Consider the following 14,790-nt stretch of genomic DNA (forward strand, 5'->3'; position numbering starts at 1 on the left):
AGGAAGCACCAGCACTTTATTCAGCCAGCTGTAACACTCAGCCTGCATCAAGGCTGCCGTGGCAGAGTGTGGGGGCTGTCGGCACTGGAGCTGGGCTGGGGCCAGCTGCTTCCCCACTGGGCACCCCCAGGGAGCTGGGTCTGCTGCTCTGCAGTGACCACACTGCCCAGCCCTCTCTGAAGAACGTCCTGAGACCTGCTGCAGCTGTGTCTGTTTTCTGGGGCCTTGTGCAAGGTCCAAGAGCATTGCTTACTCAGAGCTAACAGTATGCAACTGCAATTGCAATGGGTTACAGAATCCTTGACATTTAACAGCTGAGCCAGGAAGGCCATCAGGACTCTGCAATAGGGATGAGATGACACAACAGTCCCATCTGAGCATATGCCATCCACCAAGCCAGTGCTCCACAGAGCACTCTGGAGAGAAGGAGCATTGTGCTTCAGTGTTGGGAGCTGGACAGACTGGAGGGCTGCTGTGACTTTGTCATGAGACTGAGAAGCTCAAGCCATGTGGAAACAGCCCATAGCTGTTGGTCACAGGCCATGGAAACCAGAAGGCTACCTTGTGGAAGAACGGTGGCCTGCTGTTATTGGTGTCTCCAGGGTCCTGCATACTAAAATGGTGAGACAAAAATCCACCTTGAAAGCCATGCAGAGCATCCTAAACTTTCAAAATTTTTTTCCAATATGAGACCTGAAATTCTGGCAAGCGTTTCCTTGAGGTCTCCTGTGCTGCTTTCACTCCCTTCTCCCTGTGGGTCTTTATTGTTGCTTGGGAGATTTTAGTAGTGCTGGTGAATACTACATGGAGATGAGGGTCTCTTCTCTTTCTGACATTGTTACCCATGGTGCGAGATTCACCGAAGTGGAGGCAGCAGATGACTTATTCTGTCTAACAGCCAGCACTGCTGTCTTTGCTGGGGAAGGGAGAGGTAAGGAGAAGAGCTCTTCTTGATGGTCAGATAGATCACGACATTAAACTCAGGCTGTGTGCAGATGCCCTGCACTGACGTGCTGCTCCTCTTGCAACATCTAGCACTCATTCTTCGTATTTGCACTGCTTTTCACAACTGCCTGAGGCAGATTGCCATTGATGTTAGGTAGAATATGATATTACTGATGCACTTGGTGCATATAACAATGTGAGGAACAAGAAAAAATTCAATGGAACTATTTTTGTGCTGAAGGAGAAATCAAATGTACGACAGTAGAGTGGTGGGTAATTGACCAGGTAGAAGTATGGTCTGAAAAAGCTCTTGAGAAGTGATGTGCTTCACAGTGAGTATTGTTCAGCAGTGCACTATTTTCCCCAAAAGAGAAAATTTCCCTGTGGAGTGTGTAGGCCATAGGAGTTCATTGTCCCTTTGTACTCAGCGCTATAGTCTTTAATTCAGTTTTGGACGTCCTGGTTTAAGGGATATGCTTCCCTGAAAAAAAGGACAATGAAGCCTTTCCCAACCCTCCCAGGGCTCTTCAGCATGTAAACATATTGAACCGCAAGAGGTTCTGAGGTCCTTCGGTAATGCAAGCTATACATATGAAGGCAGGAGAATAAATTATTGCCTGTGCTATAGTGAACAGCACTTGATCCATCCACCTGCAGCTGGTGTACCAGGCTCTGCTCTGGTGCCTGACCAGGTGTTCAGTCTAGGCACTGAGATAGTAGTGGTGAAAGCACAAAGAGAAGGGAAGCCGTAGGAGAGCAAATCAAAACAGCAGCTGTAGGTGACAGTAAACCAGGAGGCACAAGAGTCTTGATAGTCCTCATCTGAATTCTCTGCCCCAGCCTCTGCTAGATGGAGAATTCAGGGGAAGCATCTCTAGGAGAAACCTGTTGCAATGGAGGGGTCCACATTTCCAGAAACCCCATCGCATTTGGCTTCTCTTGAGCCTGCTGGGCAAGCCTGTTTCTGAAGGGCGAGCAGGGCTGCAGTGTTTGGCACTGTTTTCCAGATCCTGGCTCACATACCCCTTGCCACGCAGCACCCATCAGCATCTGCTGCCCCAGCCGCAGCAGGGGCACTGCCCCGTGGGGCAGAAGAGGCGGACCACTCGCTCCCGGATCTGCCTTGTTTTCACCCCGTACACAATGGGGTTGAGCATCGGCGGGACCACGACGTAGAGGTTGGCCAGGAGGATGTGAACGTGACCTGGGATGTGGTGGCCAAATCGATGTGTGAGAAAGGAGAAGAATGCAGGCATGTAGAACATGAGGATGACACAGAGGTGAGAGCCGCAAGTGCTCAGGGTTTTGAGACGGGCCTCCTGGGACGGGAGCTGGAAGACCGTCCTCAGGATCAGCGCGTAAGAGACAGCAATGAGCACAACATCGAGGCCAGTGGAGAGCAGAACTGTTGTAAGTCCATACCAGAAGTTGGCTTTTATATCAGCACAGGCCAAGCGGGCTATGCCCATGTGCTCGCAGTAGGTGTGTGGCATGACGTTGTGTCCACAGTACGGCAACCGTTTCAGGAGGAAGATGGGTGGGAACATGATGCACAGTGCCCTGACAACAGCAGTCACAGCTATTTTCCCAATCACCGAGGGGGTTAATGTTGAAGTGTATCTCAGGGGGTCGCAGATAGCAACATACCGATCAAATGCCATTGCCAGCAAGACAGATGACTCCACAATAAAACTGAAATGTGTAAAGAACATCTGAGTAACGCAAGCATCAAAGGAAATTTCTCTGGCACTGAACCAGAAGATCGCCAGCATTTTGGGCACTGTCGTGGTCGAAAGCATTAGGTCAGCAACAGCCAGCATAGCCAGGAAGAGGTACATGGGCTCGTGGAGGCTCCTCTCCGTGATGATGACAAAGAGGAGGACAGAGTTCACGAACACGGCCGTGAGGTACATCAGGCAGAAGGGGACAGAGATCCATATGTGGGACTCCTCCATGCCCGGGATGCCTGTCAGGACGAAGGTGATAGGATCAAAACTGCTGTCGTTGAGCTCGTACATTGTGCTGCTTGAGCGTGCCCAGGGTCAGTCTGGCTCTCTGCAAGAGAAAATCAACAGAGTAAATAATGCCTGGAGAGCCAGATGCTGGCCTTGCCCACCTGTAAATGAGCACACAATGACCCATACAGCATCCTATTTGCGAATGACTTCCAAATTGAGCCATTTCTGAATGCTGAGGGCTTGATTTGGTGGATTTTGTTGTAAAAATGAATCCTTTCATTCTTTCCTATTAGCCCTTATGAACTGGATCTGTAAGAAAAAGCTCTCTGTCCCTCCTTTTGCTCTCAGCTTTACCTACAGTCACAGAGATCACAGAAATGCTCGTAAAAGTCATAATGACTAGCCTTGTGAGCAGTGGGCTATATCTCTGTGTATACCTGGAAAGCTACATGTCTTATTCTTTGTTAGGGCTGTATGCCTCTTCAGACCCGAGAACTTACAGTGAGCATGGTACTCCCCGTATTTCCAACTGTTTAAACATGTTTACCTTGTCGGCAAACGTGCAAAGTGTCTTTTGTGCCTCCTTCTCATCCCACAGGAATCACAGAGACCCAAGCACCAAGGAAGAAAGCAAGGAGCTAGGCTTGATTTTCAGCTCATGCCCAGACTTTCTGAATGACCTGAAACAACTCTCTTAACCTGTTAGATTCCCTGTCTGCCAGCTGAGAAGCCGGTTCCTGCCTTTCCTTGCCTCTGAAAAGAGGAGCAAAGACATGGAGCGCCGTGCAACAGATTCTTTGGACAAGGAAATTGTGACACAAATTGCAAGGAAACAAGTGCTATCAGGGCAGCAAAGTCATCCTAAAATTCCAGAGAGAGACCCAGAGAGAAATGAAGCCCTGCACTGACGCTCAGACTACATGGGCCGTTTCCAGCCTCTTGACTCGGCCTTTTTGCAGTTTTTTCCAGTATCCCAAAGTACCAGGGTAACCTGCACTTAGAACAAATTCCATGAAGGTCCATACAATACCAAAAGGCTAAGTGTACTACAGAGTGCTCTGTGGACCTTTTGTCATGATGAGGACTTGGAGGAGGAGGAGGAATGCTGCAGAGCTCCTGTTTTTATGTGTTTTCCCCCCATCTGCATTTCACCCTATGTATGCCCTACCATATACTAGAAAAAGCCTAGGCCAGGGTTGGAATGCAAGAAAAGGTGTTTGATTTGGCCCAGAGCTAAACCTTCCTTCTTCAGATCTGCTTACAGCCTGTTTTGCTTTCATTGCAAACCACAGGACTCTGAGTACACGACATGTTTGCATTTCTGAGTGTTTCCGTTAAGAAGTGTTCTTGTTCTGTACGAACCAACGGTCCACTGCAAACATCAGTCAGTGTGGCATCACAAATGCTTTGGCGCATCACAAATATTTATCCAGTCACTTCTTCCTCTTTTAAGATGATGTAATTCAACAGAGGTGAATAAACACAGGCTAAGTCTACATTTTTAAATTAAATGAGCCCGAGAACATTTCCAGACACTAAAGCCAGCCCATGCAGATGGTTCACAAAACAGTTCAGCAATACAGTTCAGTTTACGCCTCCAGTTCTTAGCGATATGGAAACATATTTGTCTCACCTGCAGATTTACTTCCTTTCATTCTTTTCAAAGAAGAAAGCAGTGCCCCAAATGCCAATATTTAATATAAAATGACTCACCAAGGGCCAGCCCCAACGAGGAACGAGGAACCTCAGCCCTGATCAGCGCAGAGCTGCATATGAGTAAGAATCCCTATCGATACCACCGAAAGCCGATGATATTAATTCTTCCTCCTCCTCGATCTCAGAAGGAACATCACCCAGTCGACTTGTGGAAGTTTAAATTGCTGGTGCATTAAAGATTAACAGCAGGTAACACTCAGCTGGGTCAAGACATTTCCTGCTTTTCCATCATTTGCATTACGAGTGTTTTTACTTTGTCCCGCCTCAGCCCAGGCTACGTCTCCTGACCCCAATGAGTACTTGGCGGGGAGATAGGCACCACACACTGCCCAGGCAGGGCTCCCTGGGTCCAGAGGCAACATCCCTGATGGCCAGGAAGAGTTTTATCCCTCACCAAGTGAAAATGTTCTTGTTATACTGGTGAAACTTCCCAAAATATCCTCTGAGTTTTGCTTATGTTGCCACGCGCCTCTGCAGGAGGGGTTTCTCTGTCTGTCTGACTCCTACCCCTGGTCAATGATCTACAAATCATGAAGCCTTTAAGTGGCTGTGAGCGCAAAGCTGACTTGTTCTTGTTGCAAAACAGACGGCTGCATAGCTTTCTACCCAGATTGCACTGCCAGTCTGAACTGGCGTCAACTAGAACACCAGAAACACCAGAATTGCATAATTTATAATATATTATTAATGCAAAATATTTTTTGAAGTGCATGACGGTGGCAAAAAAAAAGAACAGAAACAATAGCTGTGTCTATTTAGAGGATGCCAAAAATTTGTTAAAAGATGACTTGAGAAATCCTTTGCCTGCAAACAACACGTTGAAGATTCATCAGTGCACCAGAGAAAAAAAGCATCTGAACTGATAGAACTGTGTGAATTAATCACTTCTTTCATCACAGCACCAAACCAAAATTATTAAAAGTAACTGTATTTTCTTGATGAAACAGAGGAGCACATGTTCTGTACAGCTTGGCTGGCAATGAGATGTTTAGCATTCTGTGATTTCCTCTTCTGTTTCACTGCTGCTGTTATTTGGGATCAGAAATAATATGCAACCAATATAGACAGACAGAGAAGAGGTGCTTCAGTGGGTTTTTTTTCAGTAGTCAAAAGCAAATACTGATTTTCTCCCTCCACTAAACTGCCCTGCCCTACCTGCCATGTGCTGAATCCTCATTGCAGGAACTCCAGATTTGATCTATCTGGAAAACACCCAGCAAGTTTTTGGATGCTGTTAATGCCATTAGTAATAACAACCGCACTGAGTCTTGTCCAAGTACCTGTCTTTATGTTTGCTCAGGAAGATGTATTTGCTTCTGAAATACTGTTGTAATTCTCAGTTTAACATCATACTACCAGAGAGAGGCCAGATCCCTCCAGCTCCCTGGTGACCCCAGGTCCCCCCAGGTCTAGCAGGGAGGACATAGAAATACCTTCAGGTCTCAGGGCTGCCTGTGCACTTTCCTTGCCTGCATCTGGGGCTTCAACCCCATCCCGGTGTGGAGGACCTCGGTACGTCACCAGGGAGGTGCGTTTCCACCCCCGCAGGGAGAGCACAGTCTCCCGCAGAGGTATTACCCAGCCTTTAATGCAAGTTCTGCTGTATAATGGAATATAACACAAGGCTTTTGCGGACATCCTGAGGACACCCTCTTTCCGCAGAAAGGCTCCAAGACTTCTGAATATCAACAGCAGTGCCTCCACCTCGGCGTTCACAGCACCCAGGACAACCCTTGTGGAGGAGGCATATGCCAGAAAACTCACCCATTTCCTATCAGTTGGTCTGATAAAGGTATTAATTCTCCTGTCACAGAGTGCCTTGTGTCTTGGTGCTTGCAGGCACATAAAATCTTTCCAAACCCGCATGAGCAGTTCATATTATCAGTGTACATTTTTTAATTTCCTGTGCACTTCTCTTCCCATGGTTTCCACAGAATAAAGCCAACCCAAAGTCTTTCAAACTAAAAGCACAGGGCCTGTGAGGAAGAGCTGTTCCAGTTCTCAGTTGCTCAGTTGTTCCAGAGGAATTTGGAGGATCATCGCAGTTTTCATATCAAAGGATATTTTTAAGAACAGCTGGGGTACTCTACAGCGACACAGCAATTGAAGAAGAAACTAAAATTTCAGACGTGCTCCCCAAAAATGTCTCTCTCGCTATTGCTAGTGGGGGATGACAGGATCTCAGGAGGGCATTACAAAAATACTCAAGCTACAGGTAAAATGTTTTCTTCTTGCCAAAACCGTACCTAAAGGGCAGAAACCCAAAAAGGAAAGAGCCTGGCTTGTCCCCTGAGGCACAGGGACCCAACAAAGAGCAGGAGCAACCAAGTCATCACTGTGCCTTGAACACAGGTCCAGTTTGTTGAAGCGCAATGCCAGACTTAGATCAGCAGTTCAAGCCCAACAAGGAACTTAGGGACGCAATCTTTCATTTCGGTAGCAGAGCCAACCCCATCAGTGTGTTAATGTTTAAGCAATTACCCTCAAGCTATTATGCACTGAGTACATAAGCATCAAACAGCTGCCCGCTGCCCAGGCCGTATGAATAGGATAGGTCTCTTCCCCCTCAAGTACCTGAAAACCCTTTGTTTATACTGGGATTATTTGTTTTCCAGAGATAAGGAGAGGCGATAGCAGTCTGCAAACCTCTTGCAGATTAATGTAAACAGGAAGAGCAGGCTACTGTTCCTGAGGAAGGTCAGGAACAGCAGGCAGCATTTATTACTGGGATCAGACATTGGAAAAACGTCATAAATACAGAAGTAAACAACTTCCAGAGTGACTAGGGTCTATATCTCTGGCAATTTTATAATCAAGTTAGATAAACACTGATCAGGAATGACCTAAGTGGAAAGCAGAGACAGACTCAAGCGGTCCCCAGCCCTTCGGAGGTCTCCATCCTGAAACCTTGGTTTTTTGGCTGCCAAAAAAGCCAGCTTCAGGAAAAGATCACAGCAACAAATTCTCCATGTGAGCCACTCACTAGATCTGTTGTCAATATTATCTGAGTCTATCACGGTCCTTGCAGGATGCTGCTTGATGAAATGACTCACTAAAACCGAGCAGATGACTCCCAAGCAGGGTCTGGTAGCATTGAGATAACATAGACTGCAAGTTCCTCAGGCAGAGACCTTCACCTCTTGAAGATGGCAGCACCTCAGACAACTGAGACCTTCCCCTACCTGTAATGATGGGAAACATCAACAGATCAAACATCTGGGAAACATCAGCAGAAAACCACACCGCAACCTGGCTTTGTCCTGCTCTGCAGCAGATGACCGTTGCGATCACTAAGACCTGGCTTGGCTTCCCCTGGTGGATACGGTATTTGCTGCTTGTAGAAGCTAGCGCTGACACCCCAAAACGGAGCATCGTAAGTCAGTCTTTTGAAAACTACAGCTAAGTGGGGTTACACTCTGGTCTGAAACAGTCATTGCCCTCAGCGCTCCTGGGCTGAAAGGGTTTTGAGTGATGTCACTGGTTGCAGGACGCTAGGAGAGGGGTCGGAAGGGTGGTTCACCAACCCCTACACTTTCTCCTGCCCTGCAGGAGAGGTGGAGCAGGGAAGCCCATCAGGACATCAAGCACTGCTTTGTTTCTCTGGTTCTTCCCTTCCATTTTAGTAATGGGGTTACAGGCAAGTAAACAGAAATCCCTGAAATCGTCAGCTTGTAAATGAAGCAGATTCACCTCACTAAACTTCAAATGGCATCATCTGAACCATGTCAGCTCCCTTGACAGCTGACAGAGAGAAATAGGGCACAATCAAGGAGAGAACCACTGTCTACTGTCTGCATTAGGAGAAGATGAATAGCTCCCGAAAGTGCTCATTTCCCTCTACTGGTGCCTGAAATGGCTAGTTCAGAAAAATATTTTTTAAGTTAAGTGAGTTTAGTCCATCTCAGACATTAACATGCAGATGCAGAAGAAAGTTGTGTTCACTTCCCAAACTGTTTTTTAGAAAAAAAGACACCTCTAAATATATCCTCTGCCACATATTTAAATAAAACATGGTATTAAAGACAGAAAGTTAGTCTGGCCAGCAGTAAATAGGATCTATATTTATTCCAGAAATATTTGATCAGAGCAATTTATTTTAGCTCTTCAAAACATTTTAGCAACTCCAGTCAAAGCCAGCAGTAAGCTCCTTTTACAGACTAATCTAAAAATCTTTTGTGCTGCTAGGCAGAAATATTTCATGTAAAATACCATTTTTTTCAGCGTTCTTCACTTGTTCAGTGTTCTGAAATCTGATAGAGGCAGAATATAGAAAGGGCAAATGCACGACCTTTCTTCACTCCCTTAAACTTTCTGTTTTCATTTTCCTAGAACCCCATATCACTAGGACGTGGATGTTAAGAGCACAGAGCCACATTTCATATCCAACAGCAAGAAGTTGTCCTTTCAATCTTAGCTCTGCCAACTGATTCATCCACTCAACTGTGACACTTCACAAGTGCTAAACTTCAACTTTGATAACCCTGGAGCACTCATCTAATTGCAGCACCATCTCAGAGCTCTGCAAAGCCTGCAGCACCCTTGTTTGTGCACATTACACATTACGCATTTCTCTTGCGATCCCCAGACCACACTGAAATAGAAGGAATGCTGAATGGTCTATACTTCCCTAGACCTTCCTTCTCTTTCTCAACGATGAACATAATATGGGCCTTTTCACAGAATCACAGAATCACAGAATCGTTTAGGTTGGAAGGGACCTCTGGAGATCATCTCGTCCAACCTCCCTGCTCAAGCAGGGTCACCTAGAGCATATTGCCCAGGATCACATCCAGACGGGTTTTGAATATCTCCAGCGAAGGAGACTCCACCACCCCTCTGGGCAACCTGTTCCAATGCTCTGTCACCCTCACAGTGAAGAAGTTTTTTCTCAGGTTCAGATGGAACTTCCTGTGGTTCAGTTTCTGCCCATTGCCTCTTGTCCTGTTGCTGGGCACCACGGAGAAGAGGCTGGCCTCATCCTCTTGACACTCCCCCTTTCCTAATCATCAAGCACCTCCCCTAGTCACCATGATGTTTCGTAGATGAGAGACAATGGCCTCATAATCACACTAGCCAGCTTCTCCAGCACCCACAGGTGAATCCCCTCCAGCCCCATCCATGTGAATACCTTCGATTTTCAGCAGTCCCCAACCCGTGGCTCCCTGCTACTGGCTCTCCCTCTGCTTTCCCAGCCACCAGGACCTGCCGGGCTAGGAGAGGCTTTGCCCATGAAGGCTGAGGCCAGGAAGGCACCAAGTACTTGAGCCTTCCTCATATCGTACCTTGTTGGGTCATCTCCCCCACATTTGCACTCGCATTTCCCCTGAACTTCCTTTTGCTCCTAGCATACCTGTAGGATCCCATCTTATTACACCTAATATCCCCACTAGCCCTTGCTGCAGCTGGGCTTTGGCCCATCTGATTCATCCCTAAGGGCCCAAGCAATACTTTTACATTCTTCTCTCTGTTGCCTTGTCTTGTTTCTGCTTCTCTTTTGTGAGCTTTTTGCCTTTTAGCTCTTCAAGAAGGTCCTTGGTTAACCAAAAGTCCTCCTACCGAAATTCCCTGTCTTTTTGCACAACAGGATAGTTTGTTCCTAGGTTTCTTTAAAAGCCAGCCCATGCTCTTGGGCACCCCGTCCTTCCAGGGGTATCCCCTGCTGCTCCTGGGCTACCTTGCCCAGCAATTCCCTAATCGAGCCAGCCTGCTCTCCTGCAGCCTGGAGCCCAGCGTTGCCGCTCACCTTTCCGGCCTCCCTGCAGATCCTGAATGTGGCCATCTCATCATGGCTTCAGTGTCGGCTTCCTCTGCGGCCCAATTTGCCCCCAGCTCTGCCTGTCTGTGATCAGCTCAAGGACAGCATTGCCCCCAGCAGCTGCACGAGGATCTGCTCCCGACAGATGGAGCCAGGACCCTTCGGCCACAGCCCAGCACCAGGTGCCCTCCCAGATGGTGCTGAGAGGGTCAAGGTCTCCTCTGAGGGCAGGGTCCTCTCGCTGTTTGTAACAGCACCCCCAGGACTACCTGCACTGTGGCAGACTCCCACCATTGGGAAAGGTGATCCCAAAAGGCAGAGATAACGAAGGCACCCACTGCAATGTCATGAGGACTCAGCCAGCAGAAAAGCATTGCCTCGTCAACCAGTCAATGCCCCCTTATAAACCTGTAAGCAGATCTGCAGACTCCGAGCAGGATTTTTCATATGTCACGCAGTGAAGTATTCTGGCAGCAGGCTTAATACAAACCAGATTAAGAGTTTTTTTCACCCGTTTCATAATTTAATTGTTAAATTTATTGCCTAGCAGGAACTGCAGAAGCGACAGCTGCAAGGGTATTCAAAAAGAGCCTATAGAAGGCAATTGGCAATGGTGAACTCCCTCCTGATGAAGCACAAGGATCTGGATGAGGAGGCTGCGGGTGCTGTGCTTGGGCCTCATCCCCAGCCTAAGCCCCCGGGGGGCCTCTGAGTCAGACCCGGCAGGGCTTCCTCAGGGACCCCAGGGTACCTCTCTGGGTCCCTGGCAATGCAGATTCACAATTTGTGCAGTTTCTCGCATGCATATCACTGGTGGAAACTTGCAACCAGGAGAAAATGTGCCTGAGCAATGTAGCTCTCGACTCCCACTTCTCAAGTGTTTCCAGAAACCTGGAGACAAACAGCTTCTTGTTGACTTTGCCCCTATCCCTGCTGCTCAGACCCGTGCAGGAGTGCAAAGCAGCGCTAAGCATGGGGCTACAGTCAGGGCTAGCCCTGAGCAAACAGCACCCTGTGAATGTGCTGGCCATGAAGCACCTGTGCTCCAACTCACCCGGATGCAGGGCCAGAGGACACAAAGACCTGGAGCCAAGCAAAGCAACACCTCCCCCAGCAATCCCAAAGGCAGCCCTGGCACCACCCCGAGAAACACCCACACAAAACAAATGCAGCTACGCATTTCCCTGGAGCATGTTCAGAGCCCACTGCTGTTCTGCTTCTGCCACAATGGTCTGAAATAACGCTCCAGATGAAAATCATCCCAGGTAGTAGTAGGTGCTCATACAAGCCTGGCATGCTTGGCTGGGATCTGCTATGTCGGCACGGAGATTGATAGATGCAGCTGCAGGACAGAAAGAGGCTCTGTTTCTATTGTTTCTGCTGTGCAGAATAACTTCCAGATCAATATTGTTTTGGTTCACAGCCCTTGACCTTCAGGACGAGCGCTGGCTTCCTGCCTGACACGATGCTCTCTGAGCACATCCCCAGCGCGCTACCAGGCAAGTAGCAAAGCCCAGAATTTATTTCGTGGAGCCTCTGTCCCCACCTCTCCTTGTGGGTGCTCTCCAGGTCGATGTGCATAGCCATGCGGGGTGCACAGGGCTCTGCCAGCCCCAATAGCAGTGGTACTGCTGGCATCTTGGAGAGGATCCTCTGTCCTCCACCCAGATCCTCCATCCATCGCATGCTTGCATCGCGAGCACCAGGAGCAGCGACAGGCAGAGCACAGCTCCTGAGCAAACTGCTGCATGCCTATTTTAGACTGTTTCTATTTATATAGATGGAGAAAGCTCAGTGCTTGCTTTTCGCCTCTTGGAAGCAAACACGGAGGAATATTATGGCCACCTGGAAACCCTGCTAACTATAGAGCTCCGTGGGAATGCATTACGAATATTTCCTGACACTTTTTCTACCTAAAGAGCGACACACAGATGGGAAGATACACAAACAGGGGGAAGATTGCTCCCACAGAGTATAGATGAGGCTGTCATGGGGTTATTACTTCTGGGATGTGGCCCAGTTTGGGATAAAACCTCCATTCAGCCCTCTGAGCCTAATCAGACTCTCTCTCATCTCCTCCCCAGACCAGTACGGTCAGAGACAGGCTTCAGTCTGTGGAGGGAAACTGGCTAATTTGAGTCTCTGGACTGATTAAAAATGCAAGGATGTTATCTTCTAATCCTCTCCACAGTTCCTCCTGGCATAGAAAGCTTTGCATGAGTGAAGTCTGGCAACTAGCCTATCTACTAGTTTCACATTTGGGGTAAATCACAGCCCTTTCACTCTTGCAAAATGCTCGTACAAAACAGGCCCGGCAGACTCCAGCGACTGTCTGCTCTCTGACTTTCTTCACGACGTCATGAGAAAACAACCCAAAAGTCTCGTTGTCTTTAAAATCAGCTTACTTTTGGTAGAGTCTTTCATGCCAGGGCATTAACACATTCTGTTTGTCACAACAAGTCTGGTGTTTTATTGCCTGAAACAATAATACTTCAGCAGTGCCCTGCGACCTGCAGTGACACTAAGACTCCAAGGGATGCTATGAACGCCTCCGCTCGGGGCTGTTTCGCCTGGGCCACTTGTCCCTCCTCCCGCAAGGTCAGCTAATGCCTCCCTGAGTCTCTTGAAAGGGGGTGGAGAGGGTGGCCCCCAGCTTGCAGAAGGATCTCAGACCCCTCTCCAACACCGGGTTGTAACATCCACAGTAGCCATGGGAGTTTTCAAAGGGTGTAGTGCAAAGAGTAAGAAAAATTTCTTTTGTCTCTCTTCTTATGCATTTTGCATTTAAAAATGTATCATTAGCATTCTCCTCGCTCCTCTTTTTAAGAAGGAACGTGAATTATGCCAAGCTATCCAAGGCAGAAGTTGGGTTTCTTCCAAGCTGGGCAGCAACTCTGTCTGCAGCCGGTTACAGCGGCCCGTTCTGACCACCCGTTCGGCCAGCACTAAGCCACTGCCACTGCGTTGGAGAGGAGAGCAAGACGGCCACACTGCAGACAGAGGGATGTGCTGCAAACACGGGGCTTGAACAGGGGCACAGCGAGCCAGTGCTTGAGCATGACGTAGGGAAGGGGCAGGAGGGGGATGCCATGGCGTCCCCAGGAGGCATCTGACAACATGCTTCCTGCAGCCCACAGCCTGTCCCAGCAGGATGGTGCATCCTGACCTGCACCAACATGTGCACCAGGGAGAGTTCAGGGACAAGGCAGGCAGGATCCCCTCCTCTGAGGATGCTGCTCTCCTGTCCCAGACGTCCAGTGCTGCTGGGGTACCAGCAGGGATGGTCGGCTCCACACCTGCCACCAGGATGAAGTGGGCCCTGCAGCAAGGATGCACCCCAGCAATAGTTGTCACCTCAAGGAGACTCACGCAGACGAGGTTGGGTCCTCCCAGGCCCCTCAGTCAGAGCCTTGCTCTCCAAGGCAGCCACGTGCCACAGCCTCCTGCACAGAGGGGCCGAAATCCAGCCTGGCTACACGAAGAGGGCTTCTGTGGGTGCTCCTCTGGGGAAGGGATGAGGAACGAGGCTGAAAGGCTCTTCACGATGCTCCAGCCTCAGCAAAAGAGGAGTGATGTGGATGGCACCCTTCATCCCCTTTCCTGGACGTCGCAGGAGAAATGCCGAGCATTAAGGAGAGTGAACTCTAGAGGTCTCTGCAAGGCAAGAAACAGCACAGTCCTGCAGACACAGCTGTGCCAGGCGTAGCTCAGATCGGGGGACCGATCGCGGCCGTCTGCGTCCAGCCACACTTAGCACAGGACGGCCAGTGTTGCAGGCACTCGTGTAAAACGGTCACGATCCGTCTGGGATGCAGCATGGTGAGCAAGGGCAAAAGGAAGACGAGGCGAGGGGAGCTGTGTAGCCCGGCACAGGGCAAAGGCAAACCCGGTCTGCTGGTCTGAACACAAGGACATGACAGGTTTCCAAGCACCTCACCAAGACCCTCATTATCCTCAAGTTTACACCTGGAACTGGAATGAGCTCTAACGTCACCGGAGGTTAAAGAGAAGCACCCAGGCACTGCCAAAGCCCTTCTGCTCTCGTCCAGGCTGCTTTACGGTGCGCAGCCATGGAGCGGGCCTGCAAACCTCAGGCTGAGGCCACCAAATGGGCCACGGCCAACAAGTCCATCCCCAGCTGAGCAAGCGGGAATGCCCCTCCAGGGACCGTGGCTCGCAATCGCAGAGCCCCGACTCAGCACACCACTGCAGGAGGGGGTGCTGTGCACTGGCACACGTGGGTGCATTTAACGTGGAAATTCTTCACACAGCTCAACCAGGCCGCAGACCTGAGAGCAGTCCATGAGGCCACAGTGATCCACGTTTTATCCACCAGCAGGCTTTCTAGGAACGGTTTGCACCCACCCCAGGGAGCACCGCAGTCGCAAAGGCGCACCAGTTTGCTGATCTGGTCTC

At 49.2% G+C, this 14,790-nt stretch overlaps 1 protein-coding gene across 2 annotated transcripts; it reads right to left on the reverse strand.

The window, feature by feature from the left end:
* LOC104147578 (olfactory receptor 52B2-like) lies at positions 1 to 11,999 on the reverse strand. Of its 2 annotated transcripts, none has more exons than XM_068931276.1 (2): positions 4,617 to 5,002; positions 1 to 3,000 (listed from the first exon to the last, which is right to left on the reverse strand). In XM_068931276.1, exon 2 carries the CDS (start codon positions 2,961 to 2,963, stop codon positions 1,989 to 1,991), a length of 975 nt encoding a protein of 324 aa, XP_068787377.1. In that variant the 5' UTR covers positions 2,964 to 3,000; positions 4,617 to 5,002; the 3' UTR covers positions 1 to 1,988. The 2 variants fall into 2 exon arrangements, with proteins under 2 accessions (XP_068787377.1, XP_009678611.2); XM_009680316.2 differs by lacking the exon at positions 4,617 to 5,002 and adding an exon at positions 11,921 to 11,999 and having other exon boundaries at positions 1,989 to 3,000.
* Positions 12,000 to 14,790: the final 2,791 nt, after the last annotated feature.

Source organism: Struthio camelus, chromosome 1 (assembly GCF_040807025.1).
Source record: "Struthio camelus isolate bStrCam1 chromosome 1, bStrCam1.hap1, whole genome shotgun sequence".
Classification (NCBI taxonomy): Eukaryota; Metazoa; Chordata; class Aves; order Struthioniformes; family Struthionidae; genus Struthio; species Struthio camelus.